This window comes from Leucopleurus acutus, assembly GCF_964270905.1.
Source record: "Leucopleurus acutus genome assembly, chromosome: 8".
NCBI classification, from domain to species: domain Eukaryota; kingdom Metazoa; phylum Chordata; class Mammalia; order Artiodactyla; family Delphinidae; genus Leucopleurus; species Leucopleurus acutus.
The window spans coordinates 84,566,779-84,588,523 of record NC_139151.1 but is presented as its reverse complement, the minus strand read 5'-3'; the positions used below and the strand labels follow the sequence as shown (position 1 = coordinate 84,588,523).

Genomic DNA, 21,745 nt, shown 5'->3' with positions numbered 1-21,745 from the left:
TTGTAACCTAGGTTCTTAGCATTAGGGACCCACCAGTTCATTCCCATTGTAACCTAGGTTCTTAGCATTAGGGACCCACCAGTTCATTCCCATTGTAACCTGGAGCAAAGTAGATGCTGAGTTCGGCAGCACAGTCCACGAGGAATGAAAATGGATAAATTCTTTGAACATTGATTGCCTATACTGCTTATTTTGCACCTGGGTACTGCACCTTCCACATTCAATTAGCTATTTTCATGCAACTGTGTTCTCATGTATATTCCTTAAAAACACTGTTGGTACCACTTAGAAAACCTCCCCTAGCACTGGCCTTACTTAGAACATGGTGCATGTTCTGTAAATATTTGATTGGCTGATTTCTATTTGTAAAAATTTCATATTTGTAAATAGCATTGACTCTTAAAGGCCAGAAACCAATAAGACTGTCAAAATTACTGTTAAAGTATATATTATGTCAAAATCATAGAAATTACTTTTCTATTAATACCAAATTCAGAACTAATTATTATTATTTTTTAATTTATTTATTTATTTATCTTTTTGGCTGCATTGGGTCTTCATTGTTGCGCACGGGCTTTCTCTAGTTGCAGCGAGCAGGGGCTACTCTGCATTGCGGTACGTGGGCTTCTCACTGCAGCAGCTTCTCTTGTTGCAGAGCATGGGCTCTAGGCACACGGGCTTCAGTAGTTGTGGCACATGTGCTCAGTAGTTGTGGCTCGCAGGCTCTAGGGCACAGGCTCAGTAGTTGTGGCGCACGCGCTTAGTTGCTCCGCAGCATATGGGATCTTCCCGGACCAGGGATCGAACCTGTGTCCCCTGCATTGGCAGGCGGATTCTTAACCACTGCGCCACCAGGGAAGTCCCCAGAACTAATTATTAAACATCATTCCTCAAGATGACTTGAGTGAGGAATCAAAAGTCAGTTTCCTATTAGCATGAGTGGGGCTAGCTCTTTCCAGCAAGGGCTGGCTTTATGATGCTGTGAGCCAAAAAGCTGAGCCCACAGGCAGATAAGCCACATAAGAGGAGTTGGAATGCCACAGCCTATGACGAAAACATGGCCACAACCTTCTTGCTTCTTTATCTTTGTCATTCTGAATTCACAAAACCGAGTGAATACAATCTGAAACCATTTCCAAGGTTTAGGAAGGGATTTTAAAGGATAATAATAAGACCAAGGTGGGCACAGGTGACTCAGAAGAGATCTCATATGTCAGCTTGCAAAGCCAAAATAAACCCTGGGGTAGGGGAGAACAGATGGCCAGCGGGCAGTGGATGGAGCCTGGGGGATTCAGAACGATGGCCCTCGGGATGCCATTCCTCCATGGGAGATGCCTATTTGTAGGAGGCGATGTCCATTTCACCAGATGGCCATCTCACCGCCTGGAGTCTCAACCACCAGGTAAGCTTGGTGACTTGAGAGAATTTTGCCTCACCTTAACAGAGAAAACTAGCAGAGGATAAAAAGAGCATCTTCTGTAACCCCTGGGATTAATGAGAATAGAATGCTAGAAAGGTAAAGACGTTTGAATTATTTTCTAGCAGTTCTCTGGCTGCATGACAAGAAACCAACAACATTTAGAATAGAGAAGAAAAGTTTCTCTCCTTCCCCCCCACCCCAAAAAAACCCCAAACTCTTAAGATATTATAAACACTAACTGGAACTGAAGGAGCTGAAAATTCCTAAAAAGAGAAACAATTAGGAGACATAACTGATTACTAAGTCTTTAACTCAGACTATAGATGAAACACAAAAGTTGTCCGTAATATGGCAACTATGAACCTGAATCTAAAGATTTGGAAACCATGGTGGATTATGGTTACAATTATATTTGTAAAAGGCACACATACACACAGAAAGGATGAAAGGGACTTCCCTGGTGGCACAATGGTTAAAAATCCACCTGCCAATGCAGAGGACATGGGTTTGAGACCTGGTCCAGGAAGATCCCAAATGCTGTGGAGCAACTAAGCCCGCATGCCAAAACTACTGAGCCCACACACCTAGAGCCTGTGCTCCGCAACAAGAGAAGCCATCGCAATGAGAAGGCCAAGCACCACAACGAAGAGTAGCCCCCGCTCCTGCAACTAGAGAAAGCCTGCGTGCAGCAATGAAGAACCAATGCAGCCAAAAATAAATAAATAAATAAAATAAGTATTTTTAATTATTAAAAAAAAAAGAGCTTGCCACCTCTAAGAGTTAAACTGCCCTAGGTGAATGAGACAACTGTACTAAAATTACCTTAAAAATTTTTAAAAAAGAAAAAAACAAAGCAAGGATGAAAGGAAAGACACTAATCCTAAGAATAGTTGTGTTAGACTGTTGGGATTATGGGTGAATTTTTCCTCTTCTTCTAACTTGGCTCTGAATGGAAGAAGAGTGAGTGATAACACAATAGCAAGCAGTGGAGAGCGCTATCCACAGAAAAGGACTAGCACTTTGTTTTTTTACTTTTTAAAAAAGATAAATTTATTTATTTTATTTTTCGCTGTGTTGGGTCTTCGTTGCTGCGCACAGGCTTTCTCTAGTTGCAGCAAGTGGGAACTACTCTTCATTTCGGCGTGCAGTCTTCTCACCACAATGGCTTCTCCTGTTGCAGGGCACAGGCTCTAGGCGCACAGGCTTCAATAGTTGCAGCACGCAGCCTCAGTAGTTGCAGCTCGCGGGCTCTAGAGCGCAAGCTCAGTAGTTGTGGCGCACGGGCTTAGTTGCTCCGCGGCATGTGGGATCTTCCCAGACCACGGCTCGAACCCATGCCCCCTGCATTGGCAGATGGATTCTTAACCACTGCGCCACCAGGGAAGTCCCAAGAAAGGTTTTAAGACCAGAAATAACAGACCAGGACTTTGTAAGTACAGTAAGAACATACCGGGAAATTCTCTTCCTTCCTGTATACACACCACACCCATCCCCTGTCTGTCATGTATGTGTAAGAGCCTGCGCTGAGACAAATACATGACCCCAGCCTTTGAGACGGTGGGTTCCCAAACTTCAGGGGTTGTCTGCACACTTTCACCCTAGAACTTACAGCTGTGTACTAAGGAGCACCACTTCCTGCCCTGGCAGCATCGTCTCCCGCCATGTGTGCAGGAGGCAGAGCCCAGGTGGTCCTCGGTGCTGGTGTGAGTTTACATTTTTCCCTCTCGCTCTAAGCAAGTTGTCTCACTAGCCACTTAATTCATTGTTCCTTCTAATAGACTTGGCTGTAACATTGTGTGTCCACGTTATAATGAAAACAGTTTTTACACATGGATCATAGTTACTGTGAAAGGGTTTCCAGGACCCCCCTTTTGACACCTGCTCTAAGGAGCTCACAGTCTGATGGAGGACACAGGCCAAAGGCCATCACAGAGGGCACAGAGGGTGGGAGTAGAGAGGACAGCGTCTCCCTCCCACGGTAGAGGGCAGAGTGGCTGCCCGGAAAGGCTACCTGAAGGAGGTTAATATTTGAACCGAGTCTCGAAGGAAGTGCAGATGCTAACCAAGCAGACAGGGCTGGGAAGGGCTTCCCAGGCAGAAAGAATAAAACGTAAGGGGCAGGCAAGGGCTCTGGGGGGACTGCAAGCCTGGCTACGGTGGCAGGTACGAGTTGAAGGTGGCTCTTCCATAAAGTACCCAGACTGCTAAGCAGTGGAGTGGAAGAGAATTACAGGGAACCATAGAAGGGTTTGGGTGGATTCATGTCTTATGAAAATCTCTGTATGGAGGATGAGATTACTTAGAAGGGGGCCAAGACTAGAGGCTGGGTGGCCAGTTAGGAGGTATGGCTTTGACAAGAACACAGACCAGAAAGAGGGAGGGTCTGAAATAAGGCAGCAGAGACAGAAAAGGGACAGAATTATGAGAATGTTCAGAAATACGAGTAGCAACTTTAGCGGTCAACTAGATGAAGAGAAGGAGAGAAAGAAAAGAACCTAGAATGATTCTCAGATTTCTGGCTCCACAGATAAGTGGTGGGCACACTCACTGAAATAGGAAATACAGAATGGGGAGCAAGACCCCAGGGAAAATGAGCTCACTTTAAGGGGAAAATGTCGGGCTGTCTGTAGCCATGGGTAGAGATGTCCAGTAAACAGGTGGGTGTATGAATCTCACCCTCAGAAGAGAGTCAAGAGTTTTTGCACCATCTGTACATAATCAGTTGTTAAAGCCATGAGTTCGGATGAAGCCACCTGGGACGGTCTACAGAATGACAGAGCCAAGGGGATTTGACAGTCGCCCCGGGACTAAGAAATCGGGGAGTCATTGGTGACTCTAGGAGGGCCCGTTTCAGGGAGGAGCAGGTGATGGAAAGGGGATTAGTTAAGGGAGGAGGAGAGAATGAAATGGAGGCAGGGAGACGGGGAGGAAAGAGCAAGCAAGAGCTGGAGGTACAGAGGATCTTTATTTAGTAACTAAATGGTAGTTAGTTAGGCAGGCAGAAGAGGGAGAAAACTCACATGCGGCGTCTGAAGATCTATATAGGATCATAATGCAAATCAGTGTTCTCCTAAAAGCTGGAAGCTTCACGCCAATGATACTTAATTTTAGCTGTGATTCCAGAACATCCGGTCCATATCTCCCCTTCATCCAACTCAACTGGCTGGATAACTGAATGCCAAGGTCACTCTTTTACTTAAAACCAGGCAATGGCTCAAGATGGTGGCTAGAGGCCAAGGCCTGTCTCCTGGGTGATGTGGCCCCTGCTAGCTCTCTGCCTAGTCGACCACTCACTCTCACCCTCGATTCCTGCCCACCAACCACATCCACCTTCTCTCTAGTTCCAGAAGAAACCACACTTCTTCCCACCAGGGAAGACAGTAGGCACTTTGCCCTTTGCCCCACCTCCCTGCCTGCTTATCTCCTACGCATCCTTCTGATGTTGGCTCCAACGTCACTTCCTCAGGAAAGCCTTTCCTGACCTTCCACCTCATCACTCACCAAGCCCCCCCCCCAGCACCCTGGGCTCCCCCTTCAGCACTCCCCTCCGCTGGTAATAGGGTACTTATTCCTGTGATGAGCTGATTACTGTCTCTTTCTCCACGTGAGCCAATGTCTTTTACCTGCCCGCTGTACCCCTTGTGCCAGCACTGTGCCTGCCACATACCAAGGGCTCAACAAATACTGTCTTGACTTAATACAAACAATGAAAAGTCAATTTGAAAACAACAGGCAACATCATTTAAGACTGCATGGTATAAAACTAAACCATGGAGAAAAGAAAAATCAAACCGTGATGTCTGGGGTGGGGGGTGAGTAGGGAGAGGTATGTCTGGAGAGGGGCAAGAGGACACTTACTTCCTGAGGTGACGGCCATGTTCTATATCTTGACAGGGATTTGGGTTACACCTGTGTATGCATTTGTCAAAACTTGGAAATATATACTTAGGATTTCTGGATTTCTCTGTATGTAAAATTTACCTCAAAAAAAAGGACTATAAACAAATATTGAACTATAATCAATGGCATGAATGCTGAAATATTTAGGGGTGAAATGTACTGATGTCTGCAACTTACTTTGAATACATCAAAAAATAAGATGTACTGATGGGTGGATAGAGGAAGGACAGATAAACGATAAAGCAAATATAGCAAAATGTTCACAGTACCATCGAAGTGGTAGGTATATGTCTGTTCACTGTACAGTACTTTCAATTCTTCTGTATGCTTGAAAATTTAATAAAATGGGGCAGGGCGGGGGGACAGCCGGCAGAGTATAGCTGAAAATATATTTACCTTGTAGTCTAATCTGGTTTCAAATCCCATCCCCACCACTTCCAAGCAACAGTGCCCTTAGGCAAGTCAGGTTCATAAATGTTCTCTCAATCTTAGCTTCCTCCAAGCAAAATGGACAAGAACAGTGTCACTGTGAGATTAAATTATACAAAACTCTTGATCCACCAACTAACAAGTAGTAGCTGTTTCGTAAATGTTAGTCCTCTTATTCAGAAGTCAACATATCCACAAACTAGGGCAAAACTCCAATGAGACATAAAAGAAGAATCTTGTAAAATTTCTCCCTTGCTACATCCCTGGGGAAATTAAAAGAATAAATTAACTGTGCTATTTTTATAGGTAAAGACGCTGACCTTCCATCAATCAGTAGGACACTTGGAACTCCATGTCTGAGGAAAGATCTACGCTGTCCACACCCCCTTCCTCATCTGCCAGTGGTCACCACCACCCTTTATGGGAGCGGGCCAGGGTTAACAACGGAGCCGCATCGTGCGAAAGATGGGGGAATTGTACGTAGTGCACCAAAGCCAAGACTCCCAACCCCCTCTCCAGATGTGCAAAGGAAAGAGCCACCCAGACGGGCCTTGAGATCTGTGACGGCATCTGACATGCTCTCAGAGGCTGCAGTCAGCAGCCGGTCTTGGCTTTTAGCATAATTACACGACCTGAGAGATGACCTTATGGTCATAAATAAAAGCCTCCAATCGAAACTAATAGTGTGTACACAGCTGAAAGATGTCTAAGAGGCCACCACGTGGACTCGGCATCTCTAGGTTTGGAAGGTGGAAGAAAGGAGTCCGTTAATGACACCAGCAAACGAGGTGGAAGTGCTGACTTAGAGAAACAAGGAAAAACTATACCTTTCGGTGCTAGACCAATGCCCCTCGAAGAAAATGAGGTCTGGCATCTTAAAATCAGTGAAAGTGTTCATCATATGTCACAAGTGAGACGCTGCAGGCAAAGGAAGTTGCGATTTTTTAGAAAGCATCCCCGTGTGCCTAGTAGATGCACACTTAGGGCAACAAGTTACTTCAGGCTGCCTGAGCCAAACCTAACTTCCACCCTCTCTTCCTTGAAATCTCCTTCCCTGTTACATAATTAGAAGCCCACCTAGTTGGTAAGCCTACACTTCAAACTCCTTGGAGACATCCTGCACTTACTGTGTAAGCTGCCCTGCATCCAGTCCGTAGATGGACAGGATCATCTCGGCGCTCAGCCAACCATGAGCATCTCTTCCCAAATCCATTGTCACATTGGTAGCTTGAAATCAGCCACGGTGACAGTATTTATACCATGGAAACTGGTCAACTCTATCAATCAGGCCACTTGTCATTGCCATTTTTCACAAAGCCAGCACATGAGCCTCTTTTTACTGTCATGAGGGAAGAGACGAATTTGGGGAAGTTTGCCCTATCCATACACCTAATTTAAAACTGCACTCTGCCCACTGCCAAGGCTGAAGGAGGGCTCAGCCTAGGAAGGCTTTTTTTTTTTTTTTTTTTTTGCGGTACGCGGGTGTCTCACTGTTGTGGCCTCTCCCGTTGCGGAGCACAGGCTCCGGACGCGCAGGCTCAGCGGCCATGGCTCACGGGCCCAGCCGCTCCACGGCATGCGGGATCTTCCTGGACCGGGGCACGAACCCGTGTCTCCTGCATCGGCAGGTGGACTCTCAACCACTGCGCCACCAGGGAAGCCCTAGGAGGGCATTTTTGAACCACCAGCCTTTTCACCTCTGGCCTCTGCTGATCAGATGAGGGGTAGACTCCTTACTTTTTTGGCCACACTATGGCAGCCTGATTTTCCCTCTTGGGAAATATAGACCTGGGACAGAGACTGGAGGGTGGGTGCTTACATGCAAAAGGCTTGTCAGCTCTGGCTGCAGGGAGCACCACGACAAGCAAAGCCACCTGCAAAGGTTAGTTATGGGGGAACCCAGAAGCTACAGGTAAGCAGAGAAGGCCAGTCTGCAGAAAGAGGCAGATGGACAGGCCCAGCCTGCAGGAAAAGAGAGACGAGAGGCCTCCGGGTCCAGGAGACACAAAGCCAGTAACCTCAGCCTCTCACTGTCAAGGAAGGCAATATAACGAAGCGGAGTGAGAGCCATGGAATCAAACCGCCCGGGTTCAAAGCCCACCTCTGACACTTAACCTGTGCGACGCTGAATACATTACTGTTAAATTGCTTTTTGCCTCACTCCCCGCACCTGAAACCCAGGGGTCACAACAGAACCAACCTCACAGGGTTGCTGTGAAAATCAAATGAGCTGATACAAGGAGTAAAATGCTCAAAAATGTTAGCTCTTATTTCTATCAATGAGTTACACTGTCCACGTGACCCCGTTGTATTTCATTCCTATTCCAAATCTGTCACATGAGATTTCCCTGTGGCCTGGAGCCCCATACTTGAGCTAGCTTTAGTGGAGGAGCTAGGTAATCTGTCCCCTAAATCACAGACTAATGAAAAAATCCCTGGACCACTGTGTGACCTTTAGCAAATTACTTCCTCAACCCTCTCTCAGGAGTGATATGAGATTCAAATAAGAAACAAGAATGAAAACTTCTACAACTGTGACGTGCCCTACCAAACTCTGAGGATGAGTATCCCCGTAGCGAATAGTAAATATATCACGTTAGCCGTAAGAATGGGGAAACACTTGTTTCGAATGTCATTTCTATTGCTGGACTAGAGACAAGAACCCGTTCTCCATCCCACTCCAAAAAAGGTTTAATTTCCCTGGGATTCACCAGGTTGATTCGTGTGTTCACCTCCAGTATTAATAAAATAAGAGGAAACTACCAAAGACAGCTCTGTGGCAGTGATTTTGTAACACGCTTCCATCCAGGTCAATTATATTCCAAAAATGCTCATAATCCAGATCCTCCTGCTCTTTTCAAAACAAAGACTCACATTTGATAATGATGTCTGTAGGTTTAGAGACATTTTGGTTGAGCTCTTTTCAACAAGCACTTAGAAGCTGCACTATTAATTGCAACACATTTTCTTCTCAGACACATTTTTCTTCAGGCTCCCTTGGTTCCCTCTTGACGTTTGGTAAATAAAGAGACAAGTGACTGAGGAGCAGCATTCACAAGCAGGGACAGAAGTAGAGGGGTAGGTCCAGGAGTCCTGGTTTCATTCTAGCACTTAATTCCATATTTCACATCGAAAGAGTAAAGTGAGAAATAACCCAGACCTTCCTATTTACTGGCACTGCATAAATACCAAAGCCATTTTGTGTCTCTGAGGTCAGGAGGTTTTCTTTCAAGCTAAGAATAGGTTTAACATATATAAATCTAAATCTAAATCAAATTCCCCTCTTGTGGTTAGGAGGCATTAGGCAAAGTCTCGCCTGAGTGGACAGATGGCAGGTGCAGCAATGACCTTGGGCTGAAGCTTGAGGCAGCTCCTTGGCCCGATTTACATCTGCATTAATTGATTTATACACAGTGTTTATCCCCGTTCTATTCGGTGTTTAAAAGGGTCCATGATTTTCCTTAAACATGTGTGGAAGTATTTTCCAGGGAAGGAAGCCAAAGAGTAGAGAAAAGAGGAAGAATGGTCTAATGATGATATTTTAACTCTGTAGGTTTGAATCCAATCTGTGGTTTTAAAATTGTTATCTTTTATAATAAGGGCTTTTCTGTGTTTCAGGAAGAAGTTCAAATTCTCTTATGACAAAATTTACTTCACATGGAAACAGGGCCACAATACAGTGGTAAATGAAAAGAGAAAGGTATTAAATATTATACCCTTTATATCTTAAAAAAATTAAGTGAGGCTATGTATATAAATATTTGTATGAAAAAAGATCTGGAAGGACCTACCAAATTTTTTTTTTTTTTTTTTTTTTTTTTGCAGTTCGCGGGCCTCCCACTGTTGTGGCCCCTCCCGTTGCGGAGCACAGCCTCCGGACATGTATGCTCAGCGGTCATGGCTCACGGGCCCAGCCGCTCCACGGCATGTGGGATCTTCCCTGACTGGGGCACAAACCCGTGTCCCCTGCATCGGCAGACGGACTCTCAACCACTGCGCCACCAGGGAAGCCCAGGACCTACCATATTTGCTTGACAACACAACTCTAGGAAATAGCAATGGAGCCAACAGGGCCTTTTTCATTTTGCTGCATACCTTGTGCATTACTTGAATTTAATAAAGTACTGTATATATTACTTTTACAATTTTTAAAAGCCAATGAAGATTAAAGATAAGCCAACATTTGGGGCTTCCCTGGTGGTGCAGTGGTTAAGAATCCGCCTGCCAATGCACAGGACATGGGTTTGAGCCCTGGTCTGGTCAGAACCCACATGCGGCAGAGCAACTAAGCCCATGCACCACAGCTACTGAGCTCACGTGCCACAACTACTGAAGCCCACGCACCTAGAGCCCATGCTCCGCAACAAGAAAAGCCACTACTGTGAGAAGCCCGCGCACCACAACGAAGAATAGCACTCGCTTGCCACAACTAGAGAAAGCCACACGCAACAACAAAGACCCAACACAGCCAAAAATAAATAAATAAATAAATTTCTTTTTTTTTTTAAAAAAGCCAACATTTGTTTGAGCATCAGGTTGGAACCATGACAGAAAACCATGGGAAAATTCTTCCCTTTGCAGAATGAGAGTCCGTGACCTGGCTTGCCACTAATATAGGAAGAGGTAAGAAAAGGATTGGTCTAACCCACCAAAACATCTGCTTAGGGCTCATAAACACATACCCAGGGTCATGAGGGAAGAAGGGAAGATCCTGAGGCTTTTGTTCACAGATGCGAAAACTAAGGCCCCAAAAAGTGACTTGATAAAACAGCAAACAGTCCGCTACGGGAGACCCATTTCCTGAACTCATCCAACACAGTTCCCCCTCACCCAGGCCATTCTAGACCTGAAACCAAACTCTGTTCTAATGTCCTAATGTTCTAATGTCTAAGTGTCCACTGGCACCCCTGAAAATGAGGAAATGTACTAGAGGTACATGACACTTTTTATTTTACTAAAGAAACCCTTGAGGGATCTTCTCATTTTTAAGACCACAGGTCTAAAGGGAGAAATAATACCAATTCTACCAATTCTACATTTAACTAAATTCAATACTCATTCATGATAAAAATTCACAGCAAACTAGGAATAGTATTGAACTTCCTCAACCTGACAAACGGTCTCTACAAAAAAACAAAAACAAAACTACAGCTAACACCATACTTAACAGTGAATGTTTTCCCTCCAAGACTAGGAGATCAAGGCAAGGATGTCCACTCTCCCCATTCCTATTCAACAATGTTCCTATTCAACAATGTACGTGAAGTTCTAGCAAGTGCAACAAGGCAAGACAAAGAAATAAAAGGCATACAGATTTGAAATAAGGAAATAAAACTCTCTATTCATAGATAACATGATTTTCTATTTAGAAAAATCCCAAAGAGTCTATAAAAAGCTACTAGATGGGCTTCCCTGGTGGCGCAGTGGTTGAGAGTCCGCCTGCCGATGCAGGGTACACGGGTTCGTGCCCTGGTCTGGGAAGATCCCACATGCCGCGGAGCGGCTGGGTCCGTGAGCCATGGCCGCTAAGCCTGCGTGTCCGGAGCCTGTGCTCTGCAACGGGAGAGGCCACAACAGTGAGAAGGCCCGCATACCAAAAAAAAAAAAAAAAAAATTTAAAAGTTCATAAACTGGAACTACTCAAAATTTAAAACGTCTGTTCTTTGGAAAATACTGTTGATAAAATGAAAAGAAAAACCACACAGACTGGGAAAAAATATTTGCAAAAAACCGTATCTGATAAAGGACTTGTATCCAGAATATATAAAGAAAGCTCAAAACTCAATAATAAGGAAACAAACAATCCATCTTTTTAAATGGGCAAAAGACTTCAACAGGCACTTCAAAGTAGAAATATAAATGGCACGTAGAAGATGTAAAGATATGCAACGATAACATCATTAGTAATTAGAGAAGTGCAAACTAAAATTATAACGCGATACCACTAAAATATTATTGGAATAGCTGAAATTTAAATTTTAAAAAAAGTTGACAAGACCAAGTGCCCATGAGGATACAGAGGAGCAACTAGAACTCACATACATAAGAATACAAAATTACGCAGCCACTTCGGGAAAGGATTGGGCAGTTTCTTATAAGGTTAAACACATACCTAACATATGGCCCAGAAATCACACTCCTAGGTATTCACCCAAGAGAATGAAAACTGCCCACACAAAGCCTTTTATGCCCCAAACTGGAAACAACCCAAATGTCTATCAACTGGCAAGTGGATAAGCAACTGTGGTACAATGGAATACTACATGGCAATAAAAAGGACAGGACCAGAGATGCAATGATTCTCAGGAGCATTACATTCAATGAAAGGAGCCAGACACAAAACATTACATACTGTATGATTCCATTTATATGACCTTCAGTTAAAGGCAAAATTATATGGGCAGAGAATCGATTGGTGCTTGTCAGGTACTGGGTTGTTGGCGGAGAAGACTGACTGCAAAGGAGCAGGAGGGAATTTTTGGAAAGTACGGAAATGGTCTATGTCTGGATTGTGGTTGTGGAACCGTGAGTGTATGCTTCTGTCAAAACCCGTCATGCAGAACGCCTAAAAAGGGTGACTTCTACTGTATGTAATTTACACCTTAATTAAACTTGACTTAAAAAAAGACGAGTGGTGGCTCATGGGTGTGCTTTACGTACAGCATGACATTTCAAAACTCTGAATTCGTTGGTGACATTTGAAAACAAGATTTGAAGTAAAGATCTGGCTTTTCTTGAGAAGTCAGAACTTTGGCACCCTGAGCCTCACTGCAGCTGGGCAGAGACAGCCTCTTTGGACAAGGCAGGTACTTTCTGTCTTGCCATATCCTCCCTCCTGACCCAGAGGTACCTTACCAACCTGCCACTGAGTGAGGATTTCTTGTCCTGGGCTACAGGCTGCTTGAGGGCAGGGGCCAGGCCTGGCTTCGTCTCCACTATACCTCCAGTATTTAGGAAAGAGTTTGACCTGGCATATGCCAGGTGCTTGATAAATACCATCAAATCAGTGTGACTCACTTGCCACCATCCTATTGGCTACAATAACTGACATTTCCAATACCTGGATTGCCAGCTGCTCCTTTGGTCCTGGAGTCCCCACAGGGAGCCACCGTCCAAGGCAGCCATCCCGTGACCTAGAATAATGTGTCCCTCTGTGTGTTTAGAAATCCCCTGTAATGTGTTGTCAAGCAACGAAAATGTTTTAGGGTCATTCCAACTATTCATTTTTGTCTGGAGAAGAGTGGAGTTGTTGTTTGTTTAAAAAAAAAGAAAAAAGAAAGAAAGAAAACCACAAGAAAGCCTTCAATAAGGGCTTGAAGGTTAATGAAAATGAAAAAGGAAACATGCACATTCATTTTGAATATTCTCAGATGATATTCTAGTAATTCAAGACTTGAGATAAGTAGGCTTCTGAGAGATTCTCTCAGAAGAATTTCAGTATCTCAGTTTCCACAGTGATGTTCGGTTTTAGAGAAGGGTGAGGGGCAGGGAGGGGACATCTGATTTCTGTTTGATGTCTGTATTAAAAGAACAGACTCATTAGTCCCAAAATTTTCTTCTTTACTTCGTGTGTGGGATGGGAAGGAAAGGGAGGCAAGTTTGGGACATCTTGCAAGTATCTTTGAAGCACTAATAATTAATATTGAGAGTAAAAAGTCTAAATGTATTTTATTGGATTATCTATACCTGGAAAAAAAGAAAGCTCACCCAATCAAACACTCTTGCTATACATCTTTAATGTTAAAAAATGAGAAAGTACATGGCACGAAAACAGAAATACAGATCAATGGAACAAGATAGAAAGCCCAGAGATAAACCCATGCACCTATGGTCAGCTAATCTATGACAAAGGAGGCAAGGATATACAATGGAGAAAAGACAGTCTCTTCAATAAGTGGTGCTGGGAAAACTGGACAGCTACATGTAAAAGAATGAAATTAGAACACTCCCTAACACCATACACAAAAATAAACTCAAAATGGATTAGAGACCTAAATGTAAGACCAGACACTATAAAACTCTTAGAGGAAAACATAGGAAGAACACTCTATGACATAAATCACAGCAAGCTATTTTTGTATCCACCTCCTAGACTAATGGAAATAAAAACAAAAATAAACAAATGGGACCTAATGAAACTTCAGAGCTTTTGCACAGCAAAGGAAACCATAAACAAGACCAAAAGACAACCCTCAGAATGGGAGAAAATATTTGCAAACAAATCAACGGACAAAGGATTAATCTCCAAAATATATAAACAGCTCATGCAGCTCAGTATTAAAAAAACAAACAACCCAATCCAAAAATGGGCAGAAGACCTAAGTAGACATTTCTCCAAAGAAGTCACACAGATGGCCAAGAAGCACATGAAAAGCTGCTCAACATCCCTAATTATTAGAGAAATGCAAATCAAAACTACAATGAGGTATCACCTCACACCAGTTAGAATGGGCATCATCAGAAAATCTACAAACAACAAAAGCTGGAGAGGGTGTGGAGAAAAGGGAACCCTCTTGCACTGTTGGTGGGAATGTAAATTGATACAGCCACTATGGAGAACAGTACGGCAGTTCCTTAAAAAACTAAAAATAGAATTACCATATGATCCAGCAATCCCACTACTGGGCATATACCCTGAGAAAACCATAATTCAAAAAGACACATGCACCCCAATGTTCGCTGCAGCACTATTTACAATAGCCAGGTCATGGAAGCAACCTAAATGCCCATCGACAGACGAATGGATAAACAAGATGTGGTACATATATACAATGGAATATTAGCCATAAAAAGGAATGAAATTGGGTCATTTGTAGAGACGTGGATGGATCTAGAGACTGTCATATAGAGTGAAGTAAGTCAGAAAGAGAAAAACAAGTAGCGTATATTAATGCATGTATGTGGAACCTAGAAAAATGGTACAGATGAACTGGTTTGCAGGGCAAAAATTGAGACACAGACGTAGAGAACAAACATATGGACACCAAGGGGGGAAAGCAGCGGGGGGTGGGGGTGGCGGTGGGGGTGTGATGAATTGGGAGATTGGGATTGACATGTATACACTGATGTGGATAAAATGGATGAGTAACAAAAACCTGCTGTATAAAAAAATAAATAAAATAAAATCCAAAAAATAAATAAAATCCTTTTGAAAAAAAATAATGAGAAAGTACAAATATAATGTAATTATAACCCATCTGAACCCTCTTTTGACCTACCTCCCCTATGTCTCTGCTTTCCTTTATAAAAAAGACTAAAAGAGTTGTCTTTCTTACTGTCTCCGATTTCTCTTCTTCCTTTCTTTCTTGAACCCATTGCAGCAAGACTTTTGTCCTCTCCACTCTTAGGGCCACCAAACATCTCCACATCTCTAAATACAACATCCATTGCTAGTCCCTATCTAGTCTTCTTCAGTCTCTTTTGCTGGTCCCCCGCCTCCTGAATCCCTAAATGCTGAAATATCCCAGGTCTCATTGCTGAGATCTCCCCCTTCTCTATACTTTCTTGCTTAGTTGCATGCTGATGGCTCCCAAATTTACATCTCTGGACCCAGTATCAGCCTGGGATTCCAGACTACTTTGTTCAACTGGCCATCTGACATCTCCATTTGGATGTTTAACAAACATTTCAACCTTAACAAACCCAAAACCAACTCTTTATTTCCTACCCAAATCCTGAGCTTCCTTCAACCTTCCCCGTCTCCATGGCAACTTCAACGTCCAGGTGCTTGAGCCAAAAACCTTGGAGCCGTATTGGTTCCTCTCTTTCTTTCCCACCCCACCTCTAATCCATGAGAAAATTCTATTAGCTCCATCTTCAAAAGATGTCCAAAATCTAACCACTTCTCCCCATTGTCTAAGCCATCCTACCTGGTCTCCCCATTTCCATCCTTGACCTTACAGTCTTTTTTTTTTTTTTAATTTTTATTTATTTTTGGCTGCATTGGGTCTTCATTGCTGCGCGCGGACTTTTCTCTAGTTGCGGCAACGGGGGGCTACTCTTCGTTGCAGTGCACAGGCTTCTCATTGTGGTGGCTTCTCTTGCTGTGGAGCACGGGCTCTAGGCGTGTGGGCTTCAGTAGTTGTGGCACATGGGCTCAGTAGTTGTGGCTCTTGGGCTGTAGGGCGCAGGCTCAGTAGTTGTGGTGCATGGGCTTAGTTGCTCCATGGCATGTGGGTTCTTCCCAGACCAGGGCCATCTGGCAGGCAGATTCTTAATCACTGTGCCACCAGGGAAGTCCCAACCTTACAGTCTTTTGTCCCCATGATAGCCATGGACATTTTTCTAAAACTCAAGTCAGATCACATCACCTCTTGCTTAATCTCATTCAAAGTAAAATACCAAGTTTTCACTTTGTCAAAAAGTCCTATATGATCTGGGTCCAGCTCCCACTTCAATGTCATTTCTTACCACCTTCCCCCTATTCACTCAATTCCACATGGCCTCCCTGCTGTTCCCCAACCATCCCAAACACAGTCTCTCCTCAAGGCCTTTGCAGTCGCTTTCCCCTCTGCCTGAATACCTTTTCCCAGATATCCACTTTTAATTATCTACTGAAATGTCACCTCGACATGGGGGACATCCCCCATCACTCTAGATAACGAGGCACATGCATGAGGGTACACATGCACATAGACATCAGCCTCTTGCTATCCTCTTACCCTGATTCATTTTTCTTACCACCATCCAACCTACATTTATTCTTTTATTTTCATGCTACTTAAAGTGGGGTCAGCGTCAGCATCACCCTGATGCTTGTTAGAAATGCAGAACCGCAGGCCTTATCCCAGACCTACTGAATCAGAATCTGCAACAGGATCTTCAAGTGATTCACACGCACAGTAAAGTCTGGAAAGCTTTGGAAAGCTAGTTCCTAACTGCCATGAGAATGGGAGCTTGTTTTCTTTCATTACTGTAACCTCAAAAAGCTGAGGTACTCAAGATACATTGAATGAATGGATGGATGGAGGGATGGATGGATGAATGAATGAATGAACAAATGAACTGTTGCACCTGTTTCGAATGGGACTCCAATCTGATGATGTATAAAATGTTGGAGAGGGGTAAAAAACGACATCCTAGGTCAAAATTATCCCCCATATATTGTGCTCAATTAGAGATTCTTTCAAAATGCAAATACATTCCCTGAATAAAGCAGTCATTAACAACTTGCTGTGGGTTACTTAGATGAGATAATCATTCTAACATCTAACAGAATCATCCAAGCTAAGGAAATAGGAGTGAAAGAAGGCTGAAACTTTAATGAGTACCTACTCTGTGCTGGGCATTGTAACAGGCAAGAGGGAAACAAAGATAAATCAGGAACTTACAAGTTGTTGAGAGAAGCAGAGGAGGGCCGGGGGGTGGAGTGCCTGTGAGGAGGGCTTGAGAAAGCCCAAGGGCAGTGAGAGAGTCCAGGGTACTCCTCGCTATAGCATCCTGTGCTTCTGGCCACAGAAGTAAAGAACCTTTACTTCTCCTCTGCCTGAAATGCCACCATCAACCCTGCCAACACCTACTCATCCTCCAAAGCTCCTGGTCTTCCAGAATTAACTGTGCCTTCGTTTTATTTGCTCTGACCACGCAGTATCAGAGTTCAAGGACGTGTATCACCCTATTCATGAGGGGTTTCTACAAACTGCCTGACGCTTATGCATGTCTGTATCCCCTGCCCCTGCACAGCACCTGGACAGAGTAAATGTTCAGTCAATTTTATAAGAACAGCTAGCATTCACTGAGCATTTACTATGTACCAAGCACTGTTTTAAACACCTCGGATATATTAACTTATTGAATCTTCACAACAGATTGGAGCTATTATTATCCCCATTTTACAGACAAGAGAACTGAGGTCCAGAGACACCAGGTCACATAAAGGAATGAGCACTGCACCTGCACCTAAAAGACACACAGGAAATGTTTACTGACATGAACTGAATGGAAGATCAGTAGTTAAGAAGATCGGGTAGTCAAATTTGAACTTTACCAATCTGCCCAGAGCCTCAGAGGGCAAAACAGAATGGGGAGATGTCAGAGCTTGCCTCTGTAAAGAACCTTCTTTTCCACACCAGTCTCCCACATGCAAAATAAAAGTCAGGGAGCAAGGGTTTCCTGGAGATGGAAGTTAGGAGAGGAAGTCCGAGAGAGGACATTCAAGACAGCAGCCTTGAGAAGGAACTCCAATTCGTCAGGAATATTAAATAAAAAGAATTTGGGGTGGACTGGGAACACACTGCAGAGGCTCCAGGACACAAAGGTCCTATAGCACTGTCCAGAAACCAACCTATTTTTACCTATTTGTCAGCCAAGGCAAATGTCTGCTTAGCCTTGCTTAGAAAACAAGATGCGGCAACCATGCACACGACATGACTGTAGCAAGCCAGCACGTTCAGGGGGATCTTAGAATCAGCGTTTGGCTTCGCATGCAACCCGGCCTCAAAGTCACTCTACAGCGAGTGGCAGCACCAAGCAGCAGCTGTGCCTCAGAAAAAGTTCAAAACCAGGGAGTCTGTTGAAAGTCAAAGGTCTCAGGAAAATGTCATCTGTTCTCCTGCCTCCCTCCTGACACTGCTTCCTCCACAAACCCCTTGGGACTCCCTGCATCAGGTCCAGGAGGCACTCACCCGCAGTAAAGCTGCCTCAGGTAGAAATCAGAGAACAAAAGAAAGCAGGCAGGAGGCAAGATAAGTGAGCCCAACGTTTAACTCTTCCATTGAGAGAGCAACAAGTCGTGAAGCTGAATCAGAGGCAGACACACGGGGAAACCGTGGAGCCCGGCGGTAGACTCTGGATCCACAGGTGAGCTGGACCACGGGAAACTGGTCATCAAGAGTGACAGCAGAAAGGACACCCAAAAAGCACAGAGGACGCAACGAGAAGGAAGAAGACAGAGGACTACTGATTGTTACCATCATTTAAATCAAAGCATCTTTCCTAGCAATCCCCAGGATCCCCACACTAAGAGAATAAAGGAAAAGGACATCAGGGCTAAAAACAAAAGATACAGAACAGAAGTCCCCTAAGTCAGGCTCTGGCAGCCTGAAAGAAGAGCCAAGAAAAGTCACAGAGGTTCCAAAGGGGCAAAGTACAAAGGTCAGAAGAGAGATCAGAAATCAAAGCCGATCAGAGGAAATCATCTGACATATCAGGCCGAACAGGATAAATACCTAAAATCTAAATTTCACATATTACAAACGGTTGAACAGATTTTGGTATCTGCACTCAAATGAAGACCTTCCGTAAGTTGGTATCTCATAAATTGTTTACAAAACTATTAAGGATCTGATGCATTTTAAATAAAAACTCCAAGTGTGTTTCTGATCCAGTGAATACTAAGGTAATGACATGTGTCTGACTCAGAACTTACCTCTTAACCATCAAATACACATCACTGAAAACTGCTAGAGGCATAAAAACTGGGGGCTCAAGTTCTTCGGAGGTTTTCTCCGGTCTCGGGCACACATCCAAAGATTACTGAACTTTCTCACCACTATGATCACAATAGACGATTCCTGGAGAGCAACTTGCACACATAGACACCTCATGTCAGTAACCTTTTAAGTGAATCAAAGGAAAATGGGCTTTCAATTAAGCTGTTGAAGACAGGAAATGTTTTTAACCTGAAAGCCTCTTATCTAAAACAGTGTGAACTCCTTCATAATTAGGAGATTGAATCTAATTGGGGGGCGGGGCACACTGGGGAAAAAACAGTCCTCTTTAACCCTTGCTAAAAACCACAGAAGTACAGAAGCATACTGGCTGAAGCAAGGGCTATATTCCTTGATAACTGAAACGTACCAAGAGCCCAGAATTTCACAGATAAAAGCCTGCCCTTTACAAGTGCCACAGTAATCATTCTTATTTCAAAGGCAATTGCTGACCGCACAGGAAGTTTTGAAGAACATTAGCCGAATAATCCCCCCTAAATAGTTACAACAGATTTTTTAAAACCGTCCAAGAAATTAAAGAAATCTATTTCCTGAGGATTCTTGGGAGTCAAAAGAGCTAAGCGTGGTTATTTTTAACTAACCTCCTGCAAACAGTGGATTATACACTCGATCCCTTTGCAAGACGCAAGCAATTATTTTAGGTACCTCTATCCCAAATGAAAAAGGAGTCTCCTGTCAAGACAGTGAGGAAAACGCCGACACGGGAATTGCCTAAAACTCTCTGGGCCACCTCGTGCAGTTAAAACAAAGTGGACAACCGTCAGGGAGCCCAAAACATAGTAGACGTCCCCACTTTGTGTGTCCTACTAAAACACATCCCTTTTCAGGTGTCCTAAACACAGCATATCTTTATCTAAATGAAGCGTGCCTTGGGGACCACCAGGAAGGACCTGCCACTTGTCCAGAAGGAAGATGCGAATGCACCTCTTTTTACTTCCCCGCCCAACGGTGCCTTCCCGGGAAGGCTGACGGTTCGCCTGCTGTTGCAGCAGCAAAGGGAGGGGAAACTCCTAGCGCCGGTGCCGCAAAGACCTCTCCATCCACCGCCACCTGGTCAGCTGCCGGCCCCGACGGGCAGCCCCGCTCCTCCAGAAACCTCCGCGGGCACAAAGCAGCCGCCAAGTGCTTACCCGGGTCCGCCAGGCAGTGCTCCGGAAGGGCCGCCAGCAGCAGAAGTCCCAGCAGCAGCAGTGGCGGCGGCAGCGGCGGCGCATCCTGGGACCCGGCAGCCCGGGGGCCCCTCACGCCCGGGCAGCGCGCGGCTCCCCCGCCAGCCCGGCCGAGCCCGCACGCCCGGATCCGGCCCCTGCGCGCCCGCACCTCCGGCCCATCTTCCCTCGGGCCCTGGGGTTTCGCCTCCTGCCGAGCCATGGGGACGCTTCACTCATCCAGGCCACTGCCTCGCTCCGCACCGCTCCGGGGAGCCCAGCCTTCGGCGCCCCGGTCCTCACCGGGCATTTCCGACCACGGCCCGGGCGCCGGAGGGCGGGGGCGCCGGGCGGCGCGACTCGCTGGCTCGTGCTGCCGCGCCAGGAGCGAGCTCCGCGGAGCCGCGGCTTCACTCGCGCAGGGGCCGGGGCCGCATGGAGCCGCGGCGGGAGCGGGCCGGGGTTCCCACGGTGCCCGTCGCCGCGCGCCGGCGCGCCCGGGGCAGCAAAGGTGGGACGGGCGCCGCCCGGAGCCCCCACCCCCGGGCGGGCTCCCGCAGACTGAGGGGGCGAGGCTGCGAGCCGCGGGGGCAGGTAGCCGCTGGGCGCGCTCAGGGCCCTCCCTCCCGCCGCCGGCTGCAGCCTCTCCGCCGCGCTCTCCTCGCTCGCTTGCTCGGGCTTGGGTTCCAGCTCCGGCTTCGGCTCCCTGGCCGAGAGTGTTACTGCAGCTCAGAGCGGCGCCTCATTGACAAAGAAAGCACGTAGCCACCCGAGCGGGCGAGGGCGGCGAGGGAGGCGAGGCAGGCGCGCGCGCGCATCCTCGCGTGGAGCCGCCGCGCGCCCCCCGTACCCGCGCGCCCCGCCAGGCTCCGGGCTGGGGAGGGGGACCCCTCGCGGCTGTTCGCGCGCCGCGGACATCCGTACAGGGCGGTGGAGGGGTGGGCTTCCCTTCCTCGCATTCCCCACCAGTCCGTCGGCTAGAGGAGGGGAGATGGACAGGAAAGGTCCTCCGGCCCGGAAAAGCGGGGTAAAGAGTCATGGTCAACGTGCTGAAGAGGTCAGAAAGCCCTTTGGCCTGGGTTTTGGAAAGCCCTTTAGATGGGGGAAGCGCTTTGTGCTGTTTGTTCACTACTTCTCTGAGGGGCCCTCGGACACCCGAATGCCCGTTTTACCCCTGAGGAACCGAAGCACCTGTGGCCTAGTTGCAATAACACTCTGGGTTAAAACGCATTATAAATATTTATTGCAGCCACACAATGTGCAAAGCCGTGCACATTGGAAAGACCAGGGGAAAGTCTCTTCATAAAAGTCCCTTCCTGAAAATAGGACATTTAGTCGCTATCCGGTGGGACACAAGGGCCCGATATCAGCAGAACTGGTCTCCTTGCTCTTCCCCTTGC

At 45.8% G+C, this 21,745-nt stretch overlaps 1 protein-coding gene across 2 annotated transcripts in view; it reads right to left on the bottom strand.

The window, feature by feature from the left end:
* KIAA1549L (KIAA1549 like) overlaps positions 1–20,568 on the bottom strand; it is a gene marked incomplete at both ends in the record, with an annotated part of 278,395 nt that extends 257,827 nt beyond the window's left edge. For both annotated transcript variants that reach the window (XM_082843999.1, XM_082844000.1), the window contains one exon: positions 20,328–20,568. In XM_082843999.1, coding sequence (XP_082700125.1) covers positions 20,328–20,568 — 241 coding nt within the window. The remainder of the gene's footprint in view (positions 1–20,327) is intronic.
* Positions 20,569–21,745: the final 1,177 nt, after the last annotated feature.